This window comes from Archocentrus centrarchus, chromosome 2, assembly GCF_007364275.1.
Source record: "Archocentrus centrarchus isolate MPI-CPG fArcCen1 chromosome 2, fArcCen1, whole genome shotgun sequence".
In the NCBI taxonomy this organism is placed as follows: domain Eukaryota; kingdom Metazoa; phylum Chordata; class Actinopteri; order Cichliformes; family Cichlidae; genus Archocentrus; species Archocentrus centrarchus.
In genome coordinates, this window is record NC_044347.1 from 16,000,866 (window position 1) to 16,026,196 (window position 25,331).

The window sequence follows — 25,331 nt, forward strand, 5'->3', positions numbered from 1 at the left end:
AAAAATAAAACAAGATGGTCAGCAGGCATGCTAGTGTCTCTGGAGTACAAGGTTATATGATGGCATATTGGTGCTTTGAGCTAAATATTTACAGCATGCTGATATGAGCCATTAGATTGATGTTGCCACCACAGACTGAAAACCCTGCAAGGGCTTTATTGTCATGCTTCAACAATTAGTAAAAGCATTCAGCTATAATATTGCTGCCCGGAGGATGCATCGGTGTCGCAACTGCAGGTTGTTTGAATTCTTTCAGCCAGAAAGGCACCATTAGATTATGTTAAAAGGTGTATATTTTAAGTCACATTCGCATGTTGGCCCAAACCTGAATCATTCAGACATCCAGTGAAGGAAGTGTGGTGAGAAGAAAATCACTTGCGCATTACTTGCATGTGGTGATCACTTTGGTATGTGTCTGCCGGCAAACGAGCTTGTGTCCACTCTGGGGTTTACACATTGCAGTATGGGTGCATGAATGTGTGAGAAAGAGTGAGCACAGACAGTGGCTCTTTGTTGCTGTTGCCAGTATTTTGGATCAGCCAGGCTCAAAGTACCTACAGAGATTCTTTCTTCCTTTATTCTCTAAATAGTTCTCGGTGCCATTGTACTACAGTGCATAACGCTGAGAAATATAAAACTATAAAGTCACATGTCCAGTTCTGAGAAAAGTGAATCTTAGCTGTTGATTTTAATTTATTTGTAAAAAGGGTACATTTTAAAACATTCAGGTTGTTTGTAGCTTTACTTTGTGTCATGGTGTCTGGTCACTCCAAAATCAAATAACTACTTTGTTTTGGTGTGGGTTGTTCAGATTTTAATAGAAAGTCCTGTGCAAAAGTCTTGAGCCAGTTACCAGGAAAATATAAAAGTAGTGGAAATAAAGGCAAAAATGAGTTTTCTAATGAGCTTGAAAGTCAATATTTGGTGTGACCACTTTTATTCTTCAGCACAGTCTTAACTTTGAGGGAGCTTTCTTTTCATTATCCTTCAGGAATAGTTCTCAAGAGTTCTTGAAAGACATTCAAAGCTCTTCTTTGGATGTTTCTGTCCTTTGTTCTGTTCACTGTCAACATGATCCCACATTGCTTCATTAATTTTGCGGTCCAGGCTCTGGGGAGGCCAATCCATGACTGATATATAAGCCGCGTTTCCATACGAAACTACTCAGCACGACTCAACTCACTACTGTTTGAAGACGTTTCCATTAGTATCTGGTACAAGGTTGCAGGTACTTTTTTCGTACTGACTCACCCAGAGTTCTAAGCGATCCTTGGTGGTCCAAAAATGTGAAGCAGTAAAACAGCATGCCACTTAAGCCACGTTTCCATACGGAACGAGTTGGCGCGGGTCCACTCAGGCCCCGTTTACACGAAGCTGTTTTCACTGGAAACTGTGTCGTTTTGATGCGTTTCAGCCTTTCGTTTACACGATAGCGTTTCAGAAATGATCCGCGTTTACACGATGACATGTGAAACGATGAAAACGATGTAGTTCCAATGCCAGGCCACAAGTTGGCATTGGTTTTCTCTTTGCAAAGTTTGTTTATGCAAGACGCGCATGCGTGGAGTGACACAGTAGGTAGTGCGGTAAATTGTTCATTACTTACAAAACGGCCAATGTGAGAGGTTTTGTGTGGACTGACGATGAGGTTGGATCCCTGGTGCACACAACGCTGAATTACAAAATGGTAAAAACACAAGAAAAGCATAAGAAGCACTCGTGAATCCGCGAGTACTGTTTATCAATTTGCGCGTGCGCGAAAAACTGTGGCCGTCGCAACCATAGTGTGCATGTGCGAGTCGAGCGTTTTCAAATCACTCCGGTTTCAAGTGTTTACACGAGAACGCAAGCCGGTGCGTTTCTGAAACGCTCCACTCTGGACCCCGTTTCCGAAACACATCGTTTTCACTCCGTTGTCGTGTAAACTGAAGGGTGAAACGCATCAAAACGACACCGTTGTCATGTAAACGCAAGGCCGAAACGCATCAAAATGACGCCGTTTCAAAATGAAAATGGTCTTGTGTAAACGGCACCTCAGTCAACACAACTCGGCGTGGTCCTGTTGTGTTTCCATTGCAATTGAGGACCACCACAATGTGGGTGGAGTCGATACAGCAGTGCAGGCAGTAGTCTCATGACGTAACTCGTATGCTGCTCAAAACATAACACAACAATAGATGAGATCGAGGCAAGTTAACAGCTAATGCCAGTTTAATATCATCATCATACATAAGTCCCCCTTACAACAACAATTACCACATTTATTATCGTAATAAAACCACAGTAATACCCTATATTGGTTGTGAAGTGCAGTTTCTCAGCTTTCAGAAACCATTTGAATTTTTCCGATAGGACAAATGGTCATGTTATTACAGTAATTCAAAGTTCCTTTGATCAGCCACCTCAGGCTCTGTGCTAACCTGCTGTTTGGCTAGTAGGGGCAGGTGACGGTGCTTCAGCGGTGATCGCCTGGCAGTATAGGGTTATAATGTGTAATATAATATGTGTGTGTGTTTCAGATGGCTCTCATGTTGCAAAACTACCGCTGCAAACTGTCGGTCTGGGCATTCAACCGGTGCTTTGCGTGCCTAGTCGGGTTTTAAAAATGGCACGCTTGATTCTGGTGAAGAATATAGAGCTGAGCCAGAGCATCGGCCAAGCTAAGCGCTTAGCATGGGTCATGCTAAGGGAAAGTGGAGTGGTGGAGACAGTCAGCTGTTCCTGTATCGCTGATTAGGGAAATCATGTACTTATGCGGCAGCTATTCTGTGGAAGGTATATCACTTATCTGGATATCAGAATGTTCAGATCACTGAAACAGAAACACTGGACTGGCCGAAGGCTGTGATCGGGGAGACACGCAGCTGTCATCTTGCTAACTGCTACGTGTTTACATGAAGGCACGCATTGTTTAAGCTTTCTGTAGGCTGTATACTGTAGTGTCACACTATAAATAAAATAACATAAAAAAATAAGAGGCTGTACATTAAAGGAAAACTTAAAACATAAGGAAAAAATACGGTAAGAGGATGTGCAACTGGGTAGTATAATTTGGGGGGAAAAGAACAAATTTACAGAATAAAATAATTTGAAAAAATGTACAGACTGATGTAGTGACAACCGACAACAGTACAAGTTGAATCCTAGCTCATGGTCCAATTAATAAAGCCGCCTGTTACAGCACAAAGTATCCGAATTTTGTCATTAACTCTGGCTCCAACTTTGGGTAACCGGAAGTATAAAACCGTACAGCAGAAGTAGCAGTCTGTCATGGCAGCCTACATATTCTCTTCCAGAAACCCGTGGATACATCTGCCACAAACACGGTTTCATGATATACTATGACTTGCAGACAAGTTTTCACTGATAACTTCAAAACTGGACAAAGGCTCCAAATTCTTCATTGAATGGTACCTGTCTGACTATAGAGGTACGTGTTTTTGTCTTTTCTAGCCATTAATAAATAGACTAGGATAGCATTAGTCAAGGTCACATGACATAATGAAATCTATGTTAAAATTGACATATCTCACTTTGCAGGTTCTCTCTCAGATCCTCACATCATGGCCAGCGGGGAGAAACTGAAAGGAACATGTCCACAACCAGGGATATGCAAGCTGCTACATGGACTTGAGGGGGATAAGGAGCTTAATGTTGAAATGAAATGGACCTAAGATGTGAACTGTGATATATATATATATATATATATATATATATATATATATATATATATATATATATATATATATATATATATATATATATATATATACCATCATTGCTCCATGTACAGTGTTTAATTATTAAATGAATCTTTGCAAGAAACTGCCACAAACGTTATTTCTTTGTTCCACAATTGAAGCTTTAATTTGAGCATTTCTTCTCCTCCATGTGCTCCATTGCCAGATGTGTAAAATGTACAAAAAGATGCAATTTAAATGTAAAAGATGTACATATACATATCACTAAAGACAGGCTATTACAAGAGATTTTACAGAGTTCTTCACAGCATCAGTTCATTCATCAATAGCTATAAAATTAAAAGCACAGTATAGATGTACAGAGAGATTTCATTTCCAACACAACTGCTTACAGTAATGAATGTTCAAGAAGTGTGAGTTGAAGGGGCAGGGAGGCTCTTTACTGGTTTGTCTGCTTTTAGATACTGTCACACACTGTCCTCCTCCCTTTACCCCAATCATTCCAGCAAAATCTACATGGCACAGATGCTTGTCCAACCCAGATGCTTCCACTGGTTGATGTATTTAAATCCTCTGGGGCAAAGCGCTGACTGCATACGTGGGTGCTCCCACTAAGGATTTTAAAACTTGGCCCCTCATCGCTCCTGATTGCTCTCCCCCGACAGGGACGTATTTCTGCGTCCACTGGAAAATCGTGGAAACTCAAATACATCGTTTTTTTGTTTATCATTGGAACAGCATGGCACAATGCAATGATGTCTCTATGACTGTGCCATGCTTGTTAGGTGGGCTGCTGCTGAGGAAGATGGACACAAGAAGAAAGCAAAAAGAAAACTGAATCACATCAGAACATGAAAATGGATTGAGATATAGCTTTTAAGTCAATATTTAAAAAGCTATTGGAAGATGTCAATGATTTTACATTAATATAGAAAGTAAACCTTTTAACCTTACAGTATTGACAGGCAGCAGTGTATATTTTAGCTCCCTGTGGCTAAAGTTGCTACTAGCTAGCTTACTGTACTTTCCAATCATACACAGTTACAGAATATTAAACTGGCAATGATGGATAACGTTACCACGTAAATACTGTTATTATTAATTCAATTCAATTTTATTTATATAGTGCCAAATCACAACAAACAGGTAACTCAAGGCGCATTGAATTGTGGGTAAAGACCCTACAATAATACAGAGCAAAAATCCAACAGTCAAAACGACCCCTTATGAGCAGCACTTGGCGACATTGGAAAGGAAAAACGCCCTTTTAACAGGAAAAAACCTCCAGGAGAACCAGGCTCAGGGAGGGGCAGTCATCTGCCACGACCGATTGGGCTGAGGGGAGAGAAGAAAGACATGCTGTAGAAGAGAGCCAGGGATTAATAACAATTAATGATTAAATGCAGAGTGGAGTATAAACAAAGTAAATAGGGTGAATGAAAAGAAACAGTGCATTATGGGAACCCCCCCTTCCCCCCCCCAGCTGCCTAGGCTTATAGCAGCATAACTGAGGGGTGGTTCAGGGTCACCTGATTGGGCCCTAACTATAAGCTTGATCAAAAAGGAAAGTATTAAGCCTAATCTTAAAAATAGAGAGGGTGTCTGTCTCCCGAATCCAAGCTGGAAGCTGGTTCCACAGAAGAGGGGCCTGAAAGCTGAAGGCTCTGCCTCCCATTCTACTCTTAAGTATCCTAGGAACCACAAGTAAGCCAGCAGTCTGAGAGCGAAGTGCTCTGTTGGGGTGATATGGTACTATGAGGTCTTTGAGATAAGATGGGGCCTGATTATTCAAGACCTTGTAGGTGAGGAGAAGGATTTTAAATTTTATTCTAGATTTAACAGGGAGCCAATGAAGAGAAGCCAATATGGGAGAAATCTGCTCTCTCTTTCTAGTCCCTGTCAGTACTCTAGCTGCGGCATTTTGGATCAGCTGAAGGCTTTTCAGGGAGCTTTTAGGACAGCCTGATAATAATGAATTACAATAGTCCACCCTAGAAGTAATAAATGCATGAATTAGCTTTTCACCATCCCTCTGAGAAAGGATGTTTCTAATTTTAGAAATATTGTGCAAATGCAAAAAAAACGGTCCTACTTATTTGTTTAATATGTGCATTGAAGGACATATCCTGGTCAAAAATGACTCCAAGATTTCTCACAGTATTACTGGAGGCCAAAGTAATGCCAACCAGAGTAAGTATCTGTTTGACACCATGTTTCTAAGACTTGTGGGGCCGAGTACAAGAATTTCAGTTTTATCTGAATTTAGAAGCAGGAAATTAGAGGTCATCCAGTTTAACTAATTGATGTTTGTCATCTGGCTTCACTAATAGGTAAAGCTGAGTATCATCTGCATAACAATGAAAATTGATGCAATGCTTTCTAATAATACTGCCTAAGGGAAGCATGTATAATGTAAATAGAAGTGGTCCTAGCACAGAACCCTGTGGAACTCCATAATTAACCTTAGTGTCTGAAGAAGACTCCCCATTTACAGGAGTCTATTAGATAAATAGATTCAAACCACTGCAGTGCAGTACCTTTAATACCTATAGCATGCTCTAATCTCTGTAATAAAATGTTATGGTCAACAGTATCAAAACAGGTCCAACAGGTCAAGAACAGAGATGAGCCCACTGTCAGAGGCTGTAAGAAGATCATTTGTAACCTTCACTAATGCTGTTTCTGTACTGTGATGAATTCTGAAACCTGACTGAAACCGTTCCTCTGCAGATGATGAGTTAGCTGTTTTACAACTACTCTTTCAAGAATCTTTGAGAGAAAAGGAAGGTTGGAGATTGGCCTATAATTAGCTAAGACAGCTGGGTCAAGTGATGGCTTTTTAAGTAGCTGTTTAATTACAGCCACCTTGAAGGCCTGTGGTACAAAGCCAACTAATAAAGACAGACTGATCATTTTTAAGATTGAAGCATCAATAATTGGAAAGACTTCTTTGAACAGTCTCGTAGGAATGTGAGCTAATAAACACATTGCTGGTTTGGAGGAAGTAACTTCTGGAAACACGCAAATGAGCCATACAGGAACAAATGGCTGCTGTTGCTCGGCTTGGAGGACATGTTGCTTTAAACAATTACAAGAAAGTCTGTCTCCTTGTAAGCAATATGTAAAGAATGGAAAGGTGGCTCAACTGTTTTGGACAGAACTGGGTGACTGCAGAGATAGCGGAGTAGCTGGTTCTATATTCAGTGATCAAGAAAAATAAAAGTGTAGCCACAGGTAAAACACAATTCTGATTTTCATATGAACAGTCTTTCATTACAACTACAAGAGTATCTGATCAATTTCTTTTCACAGATCCAGGTAGTCTCCAGTGAAAATTAAGATCAGCAACCACCCAAACCTGCTTATATACACAGCAGCTTGCCTTTGCTATCAAAATCAGCACATAAAAGTAAAATTCAACCCTTAATCTAAAGTAGCCAAAGAGTTGTATTTGTGATTTTAAGAAATATGAATTATTTACTTTAATTCATGCTTTAATTTAAACTGCCTCTTTGCAACTTTGACAGTGACCTTAGCAATACAATAATACTGACAACAGCAATAATCAGAATTAGAAAAATACATCCCTCACCCTGTCTGTCTCTTCCTCACTTCATCTTCCCCTTTTCATTCCTCTAATTGCGGCCGTTAATCCTCAACCAGATTAAAGGGATGTGTGGGGTCTATGTGCGTGCGCCTGTGTGGTCTGAATGAACGATGCATAGATCTCTGAGAGATTACACGATCCCTGTCATCATCTCGCTGGGTGAAACTGACGAGAATCCAAATCCAATTTACTCTCCACTGACGTCTACTTGTACCAGGAATGCGATCTGGCATCTTGTGAAGCAGCTAAACCAAACCACTTAGCATTTCCTTCGTGTCAGAGAGGATGCCATGTGTGTCGCTGTAGCCTAGTTTGATTATATTTTCATCTGTCAGTCAGCCTGTTTCTGGATGACATTGCAGCTGATTTGGATATTTACTACTTACACATTTTGTTGTGGTACAAAAACATTTCAGAAATACTTTCTTCTCTCTTGGCTTGGAAGCAGCAAGGTTTCTGGGAAATGCTTGGGTCTAGAAACAGTTGTGGTCTCTTTTATGCCATTTTGTCCCCTTTCATGCACAGTGTGATCTGGTTTTTGAATTTCCTAATTGGGTTAAATTCATGTAAATTCACTCACCAACATGGCAAAACAGTCTGCACCATAAGTATTTGGACAATGATGAGTGAGTGGGTTAGGGTGAATGTCACCAGGGTGTTTGACAATAATACTGGTGTTTAACAACTTATTACCATAAATCCCTTCACTCCTATAGCCACCTAGCTCAAACTCTTACCATCATGTGTTTTCCTACTGGCAGCTTTGCAAGTCATATTAATGTTATGCTGGTCTTTGATATTGGTGCGAAATTTCGTCTGACAGACTTCAACACCATCATTTTAAACTATAGCTGGCAGCAACAGTCCTTCTTATGCTCTGGAGGTCCTTTCGAAGCTGTTGAGGCACTCTATTAAGAACCTGCATGAGATAGAGAACTGGTCCATGTGCCACTATACTAAATAAATTGAGGCTGTAGAGAAGAGCAAAGACCAGTACTCAGAGCTGATCTATGGGATGAAAGACTTATTGGAAAAACAATTGACTATAACTATATAATTACACGATTTGTTTGTGGCTTGGCAGGTCAAATATTTACAGTGGACATGCTTAAATGGTACTGTTGAGCATGTGAGTGGGTCCTTTTATTCATGAGCAGGTAGAATCCAAACCAGTGGGAAATATTTTAATACAAAAATAATAATACATAAAAATCCAGGAGAAATAATGTATAATTGTGAAGTCTGCTTGCAATACTTCAGAAAAAAGTTTTTTGGCATCTTTCTAGCTTGGGATTGGTGTTCCAGTGGCAATTTTTGAAATGAGATATGGAGTTTAAGAAAACAGACTTGCCTGTTCTTTATATTCTGATAAGGAAAAAAAAAATATTAATGTGATGGAACCAGGTTACTTCCTTTATGACTTACAATGGTATTAATTTCAATTCTCCATCCATCCATCCATTCTTTTCTGCTTATCCGGGCCCATGTCGCGGGGGTAGGAGGCTAAGCAGGGAAGCCCAGGCTTCCCTCTCCCCAGCCATCTCCTCCAGCTCATCCGGAGGGACCCCGAGGCATTCTCAGGCCACCCGAGAGATATAATCTCCCCAGTGTGTCCTGGGTCTACCACGGGGCCTCTTCCCAGTGGGACATGCCCGGAACACCTCACCCAAGAGGCGGCCAGGTGTTATCCTAATCAGATGCCCGAGCCACCTCAACTGGCTCCTTTCGATGTGGAGGAGCAGCGGCTCTACTCTGAGCCCCACCCAGATGGCTACACTCCTTGCTTTATCTTTAAGGGAGAGGCCAGCCACCCTTCGAAGGAAACTCATTTGTGCCGCTTGTATTCGCGATCTTATTCTGTCGGTCACTACCCAAAGCTTGTGACCATAGGTGAGAGTAGGAACGTAGATCGACCGGTAAATCGAGAGCTTCGCTTTTACACTAAGCTCCCTCTTCACCACGACAGACCGGTGCAGCGTCTGCATCACTGCAGAAGCAGCCCCAATCCGTCTGTCGATCTCCCGCTCCCTTCTCCCGTCACTCGTGAACAAGACTCCGAGATACTTGAACTCCTCCACTTGGGCCAAGAACTCGTCTCTGAGCCGGCGACGGCACTCCACCCTTTTCCACCTGAGGACCATGGCCTCAGACTTAGAGGTGCTGATTCTCATGTCAGCCGCTTCACACTCAGCTGCGAACCATTCCACTGCGAGCTGGAGGCCACCCCCTGATGAAGCCAACAGGATCGCATCATCTGCAAAGGGCAGAGATGAGACTCTGACGCCACCAAGGAAGAAGCCTTCTGCAACCTGGCTACCTGGCTATGTGGACCAAGCTCTCCCTGCGGTTGTACACAGACTGAATGGCCCGCAACAACGGGCCAGACACCCCATACTCCCGCAGGACCTCCCACAGGATGCCCCGAGGGACACCGTTGAATGCCTTCTCCAAGTCCACAAAGCACATGTAGACTGGTTGGGCAAACTCCCACACATACTCAAATATCCTTGAAAGGATAAAAAGCTGGTCCAGCATTCCGCTACCAGGACGAAAACTGCATTGTTCCTACTGGATCTCAGCTTCGACTAACGGGCGGACCGTCCTTTCCAGCACCCTGGCATAGACCTTACTGGGGAGGCTGAGGAGCGTGATCCCCTGAAAGTTTATAGCACATCCTCTTCTTAAAGAGGGTGTGCCATGCTGTTCCCTTCTTAAAGATTGGGACCGGCACCCCAGTCTGCCAATCCAATGGCACTGCACCAGATCTCCACACGATGTTGCAGAGGCGTGTCAACCAAGACAGCCCTACAACATCCAGAGCCTTCAGAAACTCAGGGCAAATCTCCTCCACCCCAGAGACCCTGCCACTAAGGAGTTGTTTAACTGCCTCAGTGACCTCACCCCCAGTAATGGGCAAGTCATCTCCCTTGTCCCCAGACTCTGGTTCCACTACAGAAGGTGTGTCAGTGGGATTCAGGAGGTCCTCAAAGTATTCCTTCCACTGTCCAACTATAGCCTCAGTTGAAGTCAGCAGCACCCCACCCACACTGTAAAGCATCTGAGTGGCACACTGCTTTCCCCTCCTGAGTCACCTGATGGTTTGCCAGAATCGCTTCAGTGCTGTTGGAAAGTCTTTTTCCATAGCCTCACCAAACTCCTCCCACACCCGCATTTTTGCTTTGGCACTGCCCGAGCTGCATTCCGCTTGGCCTGTCGATACCTGTCAGCTGCCTCCGGAGTCCCACAGGCTAACCAAGCCCAATAGGACTCCTTCTTCAGCTTGATGGCTCCCTTCACCTCCGGTGATCACCATCTGGTTCGGGGATTACCACCATGACAGGCACCAACTACCTTGCAGCCACATCTCTGAGCAGCAGCCTCAACAATGGAGATGGTCCATTCGGACTCAGTGTCCTCAGCCTCCCTTGGAATGCTGTCGAAGTTCTGCCGGAGGTGGGAGTTGAAGATCTCCCAGACTGGGGCTTCAGCCAGGCGTTGCCAATGCATCCTCACAATACGTTTAGGTGCGCCAGGTCTGCCCAGCATCTTCCCCTGCCACCTGATCCAACTCACCACCAGGTGGTGATCAGTTGACAGCTCAGCTCCTCTCTTCACCCGAGTGTCCAGAACATACAGCCACAGATCTGATGATACAATTACAAAATTGATCATCGACCTGCGACCTAGGGTGTCCTGGTGCCATGTGAACATATGGACATCCTTATGTTCGAACATGGTGTTTGTTATGGACAAACTGTGGTATGCACAGAAGTCGGGTTCAGATCGGGCAGGCCGTTCCTCCCAATCACGCCCCTCCAGGTCTCACTGTCATTGCCCACATGAGCGTTGAAGTCTCCCAGCAAGACTATGGAGTCACCGGGTGGTGATCCCAGGAGCTATGTTACCCGGGGGCTTGTCCCTTTGGTAGGGTCTCCCATGGCAAACTGGTCCTGGGTGAGGGTCAAGACAAAGAGTGGTTCAGCAGACCCCTATGTCAGCAACAATGAGGGAACAGTTTACCCTGTCCGGGGTAGGGTTACTGGGGCACCACCCTGGAGCCAGGCCTGGGGAGGGAGCTCGAGGGAGAGCTTCTGGTGGCCAGGTATTTGCCCGTGGTGCCTGGCTGGGCGCAGCCCAAAGAGGTTACATGGGCCCGCCCTCCTGTAGGCCCACCACCCGCAGGAGGTGTCGTAGGGGTCGGGTGCAGTGTGTGTTGGGCGTTGGCCAAGGGCTGACCAATCCCTGGCTATCGAGACTGGCTAGGGACATGGAATGTCACCTCTCTGGTGGGGAAGGAGCCTGAGCTAGTGCGTGAGGTTGAGAGATACCAGCTAGATATAGTTGGGCTCACCTCAACGCATGGCCTGGGCTCTGGAAGCAGTCTCCTGGAGAGGGGCTGGACTCTGTTCCAGTCTGGAGTTGCCCTCTGTGAGAGGTGGCGAGCTGGGGTAGGTATTACTTGTACCTATTCTTGTATCCCCTGGCTTGCTGCCTGCACGTTGGAGTTTTAACCAGTGGACGAGAGTGTTGTTTCCCTGTGCCTTCGGGCCAGGGAACGGGACCTGACTGTTGTTTGTGCTTATGCGCCGAATGACAGTTCAGAGTACCCACTGTTTTTGGAGTCGCTGGGTGCTGAGAGTGCTAGTTTCAGTTCTTAATTAATTAATTTATTAATTAACCTGTTTTTGTCTCAAGTACCACCTGGTTTTGAATGTTATTAGTTTGTTATAATTGCAGGATTCAAATTTTATGCAGAACCACATTCATTACGTCTGATTTGGGGCAAAGGTTTTAATTTTTTTGTTTGTTTTTTTGTGGCAGCAGTCCTCTCAGGGATGACAGAAAACTCTGTGGCATTTAGTAACGTCATGTCCATATACTTTTTATCTGACCCCATTTGGTTAGAAGAGGAGAAGAAGTGAAAATAAAGACTTCTTGACTTTGCTGTCCTTTTCATTCGCACCAGGTTTGACAAGAGTCTGCTGTTTTCTTTTTCGTTGACCTTGGCACAGACATTCCTACTAGCACATGATTCTAGTGTTCACAGTGTCTCTAACCTCTTCATCTGGAGTTTTTCTCTGCCAAGTAAGATTTATGTCTGGGGCTCACATGTTTTGATACAGTACATACATGTTTGTTTTTCTATGAAAGCAGGCCATTCTATCTTTGCATTCCCAAAACAGGCCTAAATTATTGCTAACACTGAAACTTAAAAATGCACACACTGAGCTAAGTTCTAAGCTTTAGACAAACACTTAAGCTGGAAATTCTGAGCATATGTGTGAAGTCTCCTTTTAGGAGTTATGAAGCCCGACTGGGAATATGTCAAACTTTCTGAACATGATGCACTGCAGACTATTTCTGTATAGTTTCTCCTAAATGCTGTTGGGGAAATAAACTATTACAGGTTTGTTAGAGTTCTTTCCACTGAAACAGTGGTTGTCAAGTTTTTCTGTCACAACACCCCTACAGTCTATATTTTTATCATCAAAAACAGTAAATTTGAATTATATATGGGGGAAAAAGATCAGTGCAATAGCATGTTCTTCAAATTTTGGAATTAAAACTTCAGGAGTGGCCAAATCAATAATCTGATGCACTCGCCCTGTGTTAGCTGGGATAGGCTTCACCACCACCCCCACGACACTGAAAAGGATAAGCGGAAGAGAATGGATGGATGGATTCTTAAAAAGAATGAATGTACTGTCCAGCTCAACAACACCAAAATGCCCAAACGACCACAGAATGCAACTAAAGTGCATGGTGACAGACATTTCCATGGTTAAGAAAAACTTCACAACAACTAACCGAGTCAAGAACACTGCGGAGGAGGTAGGAGTACAGCCGAATTAGAAGAGAAAAGTATGAAGAAGCAGAAAAACAGCTGCTATGACATGGCTGCCATTAGACCTGGGAACTAGTGTTTATTGATGATGTGACTGCTTGTAGCTGCAGTAGCGCGATGAATTTTGATGTGCGTAGCTGTGTGATGTCTACAAATGGATGATGGCCCAAAGCGTGCTGCAAAAACAACCCAAGAGTTTCTCAGGGCAAAGTACTGAGATGTTCTTCAATTGCCAAGTCAGTCACCTGACCTCAACCTAACAGAGCAGCATTTCAGTTACTGAATACAAAATTGAATGCAGAAAGACCCACACACAAGTAGCAAATGAGGGTGGCTGCAGAGCATCTCAAGCAAGGAACCACAAATTTTAGTGATGTCCGTGAGTTCTAGACTTCAGGAAGTCATTGAGTGTAAAGTACTAAAAGCAGTTGTTATATTTAGAAAAATGTTCATTTGTCCAATTACGTTTGGCACTCTGGAAAAGACTGTAATTGCAAGATAGTTAATGTAATGGTTTTGTTCAGAACCTTGAATTGAAGCTGAAAGTTTGCACTAATCTTGATTGTGTCATTTACAGTCCATCGTGGATGTGTACAGAGTCAAAATGACTAAAATCGCGTTATTGTCCAAAGTCTTATGGATCTATATAACACCTAATTGTATTTTACACCTGATTATCCGTGCACTACCTGCCCATTTCAAAGCCTGAGAGCCATGGGTATATCATCCTGAAGCCTGTAATCTAGCTGGCCTGTTAAGCTGGTTTACTTGTCTTTGAAGTGCACATGATAGGCTAATTAGAATTTTATGGTACTGTTCTATCAGCATGGCCTGTCCTTATCTCTGGTACATCATTTAGGGCTGTTTGGTCAAAGCTGCTGGGGTGGATTTCCTTTTGGCACAAGGTGTCCTTCTGTAGTTGTGCCCTGATGCACTGGGTCATATGATAGTGAGACAGAGCTATCACTCCCAGCTTGTTATTTGCAAGTGAGAAACATTTTTTTTTTTCTTCACATCCAATGTGAACTTCTTGTTTTTTTCGCCAGTACTGTAGCACCTTGATTTGGTCTTGGTGTTGCATATTGTTTATGATACTCTATGTGCCTGACTGCTTTTATGATGAAGCCAAAAAAAAGTCCCACCCCACAATTTTTTTTCAGCTTTTAACAATAGAAAATTGTCTTTTACTTAAAGAAAAGTCAGTGCAATAGCATAAAAAAACTCTTATTTATTTTCCCTAAAAAAATCTGATGCATTGAAGTTAGTCCTAGTTCGTATTCATTCTCTTTTCACCTGGTCATCCATGCCCCACCTGCTGTGACCCCACAATTTGGGAACCACTGTACAAAGAGAAAATATTGCTGAAGGTACCGGCATGTTGAGTGTTAGGTTTGTGTCTTGCATTAAAATCAATGTGTGTGGAACTGGGAGCTTTATCAACCAATGTTTTCACATTTGGGGGCGCAGCAAGGAGATGCTCGTGTTTTCACAGCCTTATGGTCAGAGAAAAGCTGGTGTGTTAACTGTCAAATCATAAAAAGTAACATACATCCTCTTACAAAAAAAAAAAAAAGCTTTTGGTCTAAGATAAGCCAGCATTAGCTTCTAACACATTCAAACATAGTAAAGTTGAAGAATCAGGAGTGTCACAAGCACTCCTGTTATTGATCACATTGGTTATGTCTTTATGCAGAGTCCATGGTCTGACTCCTCCTTGAGATAACACAGATTCCCACAGAGTTTCAGGAGAGTAAGCTGCTCATTGTCTTTGCTTTACCTTCAGACAAATATACCCTGCTGGTGGCAAGCAGATTTACAGGGTAACTTTACCCACTAAACATGTTATGTCCACAGAGAGTTAATAGAAGTCATATTTGTGTAGCAGCAAAGAAAGCCAGTTTAAAGACCTTTGGGATAATTTGGTTTCCATTTTGATACATAGAAAGCTCATGTGGTGGCAAGTCCTCTTTTGAATGTTGAAAATGAACAAATATGCATGATGATATATTGTGTGTGTTAGAGCACAGGGATTTACTGTCTCAGTGGGATGGGAAACATACTGTTCTGTAATTTGTCTGCAATTTGGCTTGACATTGGTTGCATGTTACATATTTGTGCCTTATTTCTCATATTTTATGTGCAATTTAACAAAAGGGTACATATTCGAAGTTGTTTTTTGTTTTTTTTTCAATCAAATGTCTGTGGCAAACAAGTTACAGATTTAGCTGTAATCTTGTCATAGCTACTCAAGTGAACAATGGATGTTTGTCCGTTTGTCGGGCCTCTCTGGAGGAGTCCAAATTTTTTTGCAAGTGTTTGGCTGTCACCCTCGCTCCAGGAGTGGCTATGAGAAATTTACATAACACAAAAATTGAAATCATGCACTACATTTAGTATGTTTTGTTGTGATGCTTTACTGTGAAATTCTGAAACTGATCTTTCATTGCTGCGGTCCATGCAGGTGGTCAATATGTTGGCACCACTATAGGTGGTATAATGGCAGCTTTCTTGCTGAAGTCAGCACTTATCAAAGCGCTGATTCTGATGTTGCATTTCCTGGTTCAGACTCACTTTAGAGGCCTTTGTGACTCTTTTGTGTCATTAACAAGTATAGATTTTAGCGTTCATTCAAGTCCAGTTGTGACTCGCTCTGACATAACAAACTCAGTTAAGCTCTTAAACAATGCATTGCCCATTGCCAAAAAATGTCTGACAGCTTCTCTGGATCAGAGTAATTCTAATCTGTGTAATTATTTTAGAATCATCATGTATTTGTTTGTATAGATGCTGCCACTGTACTTATTTCAAATGCCCATTCCATTTTAGGCTGCTGGGGCAGCAGTCTAAACAGTGATGCCAGCACCTCCTTCTCCCCAGCTACCTCCTCTGGCTCTTCTGGGGAGCCATGACACTGTTTGCACTGTTTTCATGCGCTAATAGATGTACAACACTTGTTAGGGTTAGGATTCAGGAGTACTTCCGCAAACTTTGAGTAGCTCGAGTCACAGTCAGTCTTTTCTTGTGTTTTTGCCATTTTATAATTGAGTGTTGTGTGTAGCAGCAATCCAACCTTGTCGTGAGTCCACACAAAGCCCCTCACACTGGCACGTGAAACTGCTGCAGCGCGCACACAGCAGACAGTCTTGCCTGCACACTGGCTTCTTTGTGCACGTGACACCGCCAATGGGAACCTGCCAGTGGCCTGTCAATGGGAACTGTCAAAGGAGTCCTGCATTAGGGTCCATCTCTGCCGATTGCACCGCCTGCTATGACAGAATGACAGGACCAAACCATGGACCCCGTGGACTCAAAGATTCCCACCAAGAAGCAACGGGAAATCATCACAGAGCAAATCATTCACCTCTCCTGCAGCCTGTCATCTCTCCACCACCATCTCCTCCACTCAGCTACTGCTCTTCCTCACAGTCACTCCCTCGCTCTCAAGACCCACCATCATCGCTGCCATGGAGGGGCCTGGCCACATCTATGTTATCGGCTCCGCTGCGGAAGAGCCCTCTTTGGTCACAGCCGAACTGCTCCTCCCCAGTACCATGTTTTTGACTCAGATGTGGGCCAAAGAAAAGGAGCCTGCTGCCACTATTCCCAGTGCTACGCGTCACGGAGGAAGTGGCGCACTTGGCGTCGGCACTCCTCTCCACTGTCAGAGACAGCTGTTCCGCCAAACTCTGAGTTTTTGGATATCAAGCCTCCGCCACTGTCTTCAGCGTCTGCGGCAGCTGAGCCTCTGCTACTGTCTTCAGCATCTGCTGCAGCAGCTCCCAAGGCTCTGCCACCACAGTCGGCTGCAGCAGCTCCCAAGGCTCTGCCACCACAGTCGGCTGCAGCAGTTCCCAAGGCTCTGCCACCACAGTCGGCTGCAGCAGCTCCCAAGTCTGTGCCTCCACAGTCGGCTGCAGCAGCTCCCAAGTCTGTGCCTCCACAGTCGGCTGCAGCAGCTCCCAAGTCTCTGCCACCACAGTCGGCTGCAGCAGCTCCCAAGTCTCTGCCACCACAGTCGGCTGCAGCAGTGCCCAAGTCTGTGCCTCCATAGTCAGGTGCAACAGCTCCCAAGGCTCTGCCACCACAGTCGGCTGCAGCAGCTCCCAAGTCTCTGTCTCCACAGTCGGCTGCAGCAGCTCCCAAGTCTCTGTCTACACAGTCGGCTGCAGCAGCTCCCAAGTCATAGCCTCCACAGTCGGCTGCAGCAGCTCCCAAGTCACAGCCTCCACAGTCGGCTGTAGCAGCTCCATTGGCTCAGAACAAGCCATGTCTAGAGCCACAGCCGGAGGGTCCCGCTCATACGTCCAAGGCCATGTCCGAGTTTGAACTGAGGAGTCCCACTCTGTCTGAGCTGCCATGGTCTTGCGTCCTTTGACCCAGCGTTTTGGTTTCTTTATATTTTGCAAGATTTATTGTAATTTTATTGTCATTTCTTTGAGTAGTCTTCAGGAATAGCTCTCCAGGCTTCTTGAAGTACATTCAAAGCTCTTCTTTGGATATTTGCTGCCTTTTATTCTGTTCTCTGCCAAGATGATCCCACACTGCTTCAATAATTTTGAGGTCCGGGCTCTGGGGAGGCCAGTCCATGTCTGATAGTGTTCCACTGTGTGTTTTCTACCCAGGTATGCTTTTACTGCACTGGCAGGGTGTTTGATTTTGTATGTTGAATGAAAATCTGATGTACTTTTCTGCTTTCATAATTCCATCAGTGATTTCCAACACCACTGCCTGAAATGCAGCCTCCACTGTGTTTTGCAAATTGCTGCGTACACTCATTGTGAGAATAATCGAAAGAGGGGTGGATCAAACTTTTTGCACTATACTGTATATTTTGTATAGTTTGCTTCTCTTATAACCACTCTTCTCAAGCACGAAGTTCCACTACTCACATTATGTTTGTTTTTGTTTTTGTAATCGACCGCTTCAGTTGTTATTTGATTGCCTGAACCCTGTAATATTACTGTTACTCCATGTATTTGAGAGTACAGTAATGCTCTAAAGGGCATGCTTTACGTATTCAGCTCCCACGGTGTTTGTGTATGACAGAGCATTGTTTGGAGTTATACAAGAGCCTATAATGCCTTAATTACAGAGGTACAACCTACATTATCTCCATAAAATCTCTGAGGGAGCCACTTAGGCTCAATAATGGTAAGCTTTTTGGGTTTTATTGTTGCAAGACTTGCATAATTTGTTGAAGGTCAATATTTCAAAGACTCGAGCATGCTCATGTACATATCCTGCAAATGAATGTGTAAACACAAATTTTGAAATGTGTGCGCAGATGTCTTTGAAGGGAAGGTGTGGTCATATGTCATTGTGGAGCTTAACACAAAGGTATAGCTATGGCTGTTGACATTTTGTTAATTAGTATCCTGATGACTTTCAGATCACTGCACCACAAACCAATATCCTTTCCCGAGTTTGGTTGTGCTGTGGTGAGCTTACAGCTATTATGAGTTTATATGCAATAGCCTGTGAAAAAGGAACACAATGGTTTAGCATTGTGAAAGACATCCCAGAGCTGCCCTTTGGGCATTTCTTAAAGTAATGTAACTTTAAAATCAATTGCAAGAAATTTTTTCATAAGGTTAGTTCACAAAGCTTCAGGCTCATTGGATTACTCCCTTTGCATTTGACGTCTTATCTTTGCTGTGAGTACCAGTTCTCCATTTTAGCTTCTCCCTACTTTCACTCATTGTTATTAAAGATTTGGGGAAATGAGTCACCTTCAGAGCTGGATTCCCTTAAGTGTCTCTTGACCTGTTGCTGGTTTAGACATCCACCACACATGAACGCTTCAGGTGAAAGTAATGAACATGCAAACAAAGAAAGATTTTCCTAGTGACAAAAAGGGGAAATCATCAGGTACAGGCAGCAGTTAGAAAAAAACATGAGGGCCGTGTGACCTTTAGGAATGCTCCTGTCCTGCCCCACACAACCACACCTCCACCATGTCAGGTATAAAGGTGCACTAAATTTGAGCCATCTATGTTCCTTGCTCTGGAGAGAGCGGAAGGTACAGGACTAAAAGTGAGAAAAGGTGTGAGAAAGACAGAACAGGGAAGTTTCAGTATTAAGGCAATAAGATTTGATTGCTTTCAGACTTGAACTGGAACCATGGGGCTTGGAGTGAGTATTGGAACTTTGTCACATGTTTTGGCCTTTAAACGTAGGCTAAGATCAGGTTATTTATATTGTTTCAGGTTTGAATTCAGTCTAAATTGTGCTTGATCCTATGAGGTATTAAGAAGACATAACTGGTGGTGACCCCAAAACTTACCACAATACTATGAAAATATAGTACTTTTCTTTCATTCTGTTTTTTCTTGCAAGTATTGGAAGTCATAATAATGCTAAGAATTCTAATTGACACATATTGAAAACTATTTGAATTTTTCAAATTTTTTTTTGTTTCTTTCCAAATCACGGAGTTAGGGTTGGGGTTTTAGGACCATCACCAATTATGACCAGTTTGATATTGCACGTTAATCTCAAATTCACCTTTGCTAACTTGCAATTATTTTTACAGCTTTAGCGAAATTTGGAGCCAAGAATTCCCTCTTCAATTTCAGGGCAATTTCCACACATTCACAGTCTGATTAATTCCTCATTTTGTGACACTTTGTTCGATCCAGGGAGGGAAAGATGACTACAAACCTGCAGCAACATCTGAACATGGGGCAAAAAAAAGCAAGAAGCCTAGAAAGAAGGACATGGAAGAGCTGAAGAAAGAAGTTGACCTGGTGAGTACACAGTTTATGTGCAGCTGCTCTGTGATTATCTCTCACTTGATCGGTGTGATTTCAAGGTGGCTAAAGAAAAATCTCAAGGTCTTCATAAAGACTTTGAACATGTAACAGAACAAAAAATGAGGCATTGAGTAGTATAACTTTCATGAACTTTATTTAATGGCAGTCTAACTCAGTCCATGTTAACAGTCTTGGCCACAGCCAGTGGCCACAGCAGTAATGCAGCTGAGGCAAACCTCTGCTTTAGCCTTATGGCTGGTCACGAGACGTAGGTGTCTCAGCCATATTTTATAAAGATTGCTACTTTTACTGCTGGATGTACTCTCCCATGTTATTAAGATACCAGCAGCTATAATTACCTTTAATTGCCTTGTTTATCTAGCTTGGTTTTTGATGCTGAGTGATTGAGAGGCTCTGTTGTTGTATTCTGTGGTTCTCAGTTCACGTCAACTCATCCTTTATGCAAAAAACAGTTTATACAGAGACAGTATTGTTTTTAGTGCTACATTCAGATAATTAAATTAAATTAAGGAATGGTGGTGTGGTGGTTTGCACTGTGTACTCGCAGCAAGAAGTGTCTTGGGCTTGGAGTTTTTTCTGCATAGGTTCTCTACCGGTTCTCAGACTTAATTCCTTTATGTTTCATTCACCAGCAGACTCTAATGTCTGCTTTAACTAATCCTATGCATGCATACATGCCATAATCTTGATCAGATGGTTGGTTTTGCCTTTGTCATCTTTCTGTCCCCTGTGGGATTTTGACATGTTTTACGTAATGTCTCTCAATCTCTTTGTTTTTCTCTCTACAGGATGATCACAGGTTAACCTTGGAAGAACTTACCAGGAAATATGGAACTGACTTAACCAGGGTGAGCACTCCTGACATGCATGTGTGTGTGTATGGATGCTCTTTTGTGAGTGTGTAAAGATGATAATCCCACAGGTCAAGGAAGAGTTCACAAAAGCATACAACTAAAAATGAATGACAGTTTAGTGTACTATGGTAAATGGACTGGTATTTATACAGTGCCTTACCTCTAAATGTGAAGTACTTTCTACTATAAGTCTCATTCCTCCAACACACACACACACACATTTCTGAAGTGCTTTAATCTAACATTCACTCACATTCCAATGAATACACCAGGGGCAACTTGGGGTTCAGTATATTACCTAAAGATACTTTCACACGTGGACAGCAGGAGCCAGGGATCATGCCACCAACCTTCTGATTGGTAGATGACCTACTCTACCACCTGAGCCACATCGTCCCCACAGCTGGGGCTCTGTGTGCAAAAGCGAAGCAGTGGAGATGCAGAAGATTTAGCAGCACATAATTCTTTCAGTGTCAGTTGAATTAACATATGAAAACTCCACTGTTTATTCACTCAACATGAATGATATTTCATTATGAAGATTTGTATGTTGAGTTTAGTTAGATTTTGGCCTCATTTCTTTGTTCACACCAATACAAGTCAGGTGAGGAGTATTTTCTCTGATATAGTTTACGCATAAAAATAACATCCATCCATCCATTTTTAGTTCCAGTTCATTCATCATCGGGAGGCTGGAGCGTATCCCAGTTGTCATAGGGTGGAAAAAAAAAAATCTCTCTCTCTCTCTCTCTCTCTCTCTCTCTCTCTCTCTCTATATATATATATATATATATATATATATATATATATATATATATATATATATATATTATAGAGAGAGAGAGAGCGAGAAAGGAGGAGCTTGGATACTATTCAATAGTTGCTCTCCAGGTGATCTTCATCAAGCAAGGATAAAGACATGGAATCCAGTTTCACAGGCCAATACAGTACCACTATGTATTAATGATTGTTTGATGCTGATTATCTCCGATCTGTGTGAGTTTACCCAGAAACAACAATTTCATTCATGCTGGTACACCACCTTTATTGACTGTACTATAAAAGAAAATAGCAAAAAATGTCATCCTGGTATTTTTTCAGAGGATTTCAGAAAGAAAGAGAGAAAGAAGATGCAGCCTAATCATCTGGTGTTCTTCTTTCCTACTTTTAATTACAAGATTAGATTTCCCACAAGCTGCATTTCTTCTTTTCTCTTTGTAAAAAGAGGAAGTTGTAATTTTAAGATTACCTAGGTTTTCCTTCATGTGCTTAGGTTTTTTATTTGTTTTTTGTATGACTGTAATCCATAATGCCTTTAGATATTAGCATTGTACCTACTCAACTGAAATGTTCTTGTTATTCATTATATTTGTCCCTAAGAAAGCAAAGATTGAAAAATATCCAGGGGAAAAACACAATTTTTTACTGTCATAGTTTGCAAAGCTTCCTCTTACCTTTTCGTCTCTTTTTAGGGTCTTTCCTCCTCCAGAGCAAAAGAGATCCTGGCTCGAGATGGCCCCAACGCCCTCACTCCTCCTCCCACGACGCCTGAATGGGTCAAGTTCTGCAAACAGGTAAGAGTCATATCTGGGAGTCTGAAAAACACAAATCTGTGTTTAAAAAATTCAAATATTAGAATTGCAAATTCAGTCTAAGGCACTGAAAGGCAGTACAACCAGCAAAGCCTGAATGTTATTTTCTCTTGTTTCCAGCTGTTTGGTGGTTTCTCCATGCTGTTGTGGATCGGCGCCGTGCTCTGCTTCTTGGCTTACAGTATCCAGGCTGCTGCAGAAGATGAACCAGCAAATGATAATGTAATGATAAAATCATTTTTCTGGATTATCTTTTTAATTAAATAATTAAAGCTTAAAAGGTTGTGTGTCCCTTCTCTCTTTGTGAAGTTGTACCTAGGTATTGTGCTTTCTGCTGTTGTCATCATCACTGGTTGCTTCTCCTACTACCAAGAGGCCAAGAGCTCCAAGATCATGGAGTCCTTCAAGAACCTGGTCCCACAGGTGAGACACTGAATGGAAAGTTAATGTAACTGCTAATTTATCCCTACTTTTTTCCCATGTTGCTTGTTTCTTTATAGCCTTCACTATGTCTTTTGACATATTCAGTTATGTTTAGCATGTTCCCTATAAGTTACCTAAATCCTTATTTATAGCAAGCCCTGGTTATCCGTGATGGCGAGAAGAAGAGCATTAGTGCTGAGGAAGTGGTGCTTGGAGATTTAGTGGAGGTGAAAGGAGGAGACAGGATCCCTGCTGATTTGAGAATCATCTCTGCTCATGGCTGCAAGGTCTGTACCTCAAATGCTTGTGTTAATCCTGCCATAAGGCCACAGATTTGAATACTATGATTTTATTTATATGAATGTTGTAATATTTATGGATAATACTTTTTGAGTAATTACCTTATGGCAGAATCAAGCCCAGTCCTCAGTGTTGGTACATCATCTGATAGCAGCTGAATGCTCATCTGGGTTATGTATGCTATATATTTTTATTTCCTTCTTTTTTCATCTTTCAGGTGGACAACTCCTCCCTGACTGGTGAGTCAGAGCCCCAGACTCGTTCTCCAGACTTCTCCAATGAAAACCCACTGGAAACCAGGAACATTGCTTTCTTCTCCACCAACTGTGTAGAAGGTAGACGAAAAACAGCTAGTGGTTGATCCAGAAATTTATGTATATTTTGAATTAGACCAAACATAAGCTTGGTGATGTAGGCTGGTAAATGAAATGTCTGTGGACTCAGCCTGTCCTCTCTGTTCAGGTACAGCCAGAGGAATCGTCATCAACACTGGAGATAATACTGTCATGGGCCGTATCGCCACCCTTGCTTCCAGTTTGGAAGGTGGCAAAACTCCCATTGCTATCGAGATTGAGCATTTTATCCACATCATCACTGGAGTGGCCGTCTTCCTGGGTGTTACTTTCTTCATCCTCTCTCTCATCCTCGGCTACGGCTGGCTGGAGGCTGTCATCTTCCTGATTGGTATCATTGTCGCCAATGTGCCAGAAGGTCTCCTGGCTACCGTCACTGTGAGTTTTGGTGTCTAATATCATTCTCTTCATCCATTCATCATCCATTCTCTTCCGTTTATCCTGTTCAGGGTCGCAAAGGGGCTGGAGCCTATCCCAGCTGACATAGGGCTAGAGGCAGGATACGCCCTGTACAGGTCGCCAGCCTGCCGCAGGGCGCCATTCTTTTCATCTACCTTATATTTCAATGAAAAATGACCGCAGTTGTAAAAGCTTAAGTTGTTGTCTGTAGGTGTGTCTGACCCTGACTGCTAAGCGTATGGCCAAGAAGAACTGCCTGGTGAAGAACTTGGAAGCTGTCGAGACTCTGGGCTCCACCTCCACCATCTGCTCAGACAAAACTGGCACCCTGACCCAGAACAGAATGACCGTAGCCCACATGTGGTTTGATAATCAGATCCATGAGGCCGACACCACTGAGAACCAGAGCGGTACCTCTTTTGACAGGAGCTCACCCACCTGGGCTGCTCTGTCTAGAATCGCCGGACTCTGCAACCGTGCCGTCTTCCTGGCTGAGCAGACCAACATTCCCATTCTGAAGGTGAGAAGCCTTCATCTTTAAAACTCTTCTGGTTACCAAGCATTAACTTTCACATTAGTTCATCCATTGTGATCACCACAAAAGAGTAAATAATTCCATAGGACAAGTCCTGAGCTTATAACCCCATGTATAGTAATTTTCTTCCTTAAAGTATTTTGTTGAGTTTGATAGTTTATCCATCGATTAATGGGATGCAGTGACTGTGCTGCAGTGTCATGACTTGGCTAGAAACATTTGGGATTGAACCAGATATAAATGCAGCCAAACAGCCCTACAAATCTTTATGAAAAGCACTTAAGATAATTATGCTGTGGGCACAGTGAGAGGTGACCAGACACCAATGGATTTATCCTATATAATAGTCTTCAGAATCATCTACCCAATTTAGGGAGTGATACCCACAAACACCAGAGTTTATTGATGCAATTCAATAAAAATTATTTAAATATAGTTGATGTGTACACATCTGTACTCACTTGCAATATATTATTATACATAAGGCATGGGATTTAATTGATGAAAACATTTTACTAACTCTGTCTTTTGCTTAAATCCATAGAGAGATGTCGCTGGTGATGCCTCAGAAGCTGCCTTGCTGAAGTGCATTGAGCTGTGCTGTGGATCTGTTATGGATATGAGACAAAAATACCCAAAGATTGCTGAGATCCCCTTTAATTCCACAAACAAATACCAGGTAACCCCATCCATGCAGTGTCTTAAAGCTCTTAAATTATACACCAAAAAAGGACATCCATAGACTAAAGACAGTACAAAGCTGTAGCAGCTGTGTCATTGTCCTTTGGTTTGTGTAGTCTTTTTTTTTTAAAGACTTAACTTTGGAATTAAGGCATCAGAGTTTTGAATTTCTTGAAACTGGACATGATCACTTCTGCAGCAACCCATAGCTAGCTACCACTAATGTGCTCTCTGTTTAATTGTCTATTTCACTCTAAATGGGCCTTAA

General features: G+C 42.7%; 1 protein-coding gene across 2 annotated transcripts in view; it reads left to right on the plus strand.

The window, feature by feature from the left end:
- Positions 1-25,331, plus strand: part of LOC115790910 (sodium/potassium-transporting ATPase subunit alpha-1-like) — a 70,996-nt gene that overhangs the window by 24,342 nt on the left and 21,323 nt on the right. Inside the window, exons 1-11 of one of the 2 annotated variants that reach the window (XM_030744923.1) lie at positions 19,153-19,285; positions 19,792-19,899; positions 20,715-20,774; positions 22,253-22,354; positions 22,493-22,594; positions 22,682-22,795; positions 22,948-23,082; positions 23,313-23,430; positions 23,558-23,826; positions 24,059-24,367; positions 24,927-25,061. In XM_030744923.1, the coding sequence (XP_030600783.1) occupies positions 19,274-19,285; positions 19,792-19,899; positions 20,715-20,774; positions 22,253-22,354; positions 22,493-22,594; positions 22,682-22,795; positions 22,948-23,082; positions 23,313-23,430; positions 23,558-23,826; positions 24,059-24,367; positions 24,927-25,061 (1,464 nt within the window). In that variant the 5' untranslated portion in view covers positions 19,153-19,273. Of the gene's footprint in view, positions 1-19,152; positions 19,286-19,791; positions 19,900-20,714; positions 20,775-22,252; positions 22,355-22,492; positions 22,595-22,681; positions 22,796-22,947; positions 23,083-23,312; positions 23,431-23,557; positions 23,827-24,058; positions 24,368-24,926; positions 25,062-25,331 lie in introns of those variants that run through there. The other variant, XM_030744931.1, reaches the window with a different exon arrangement.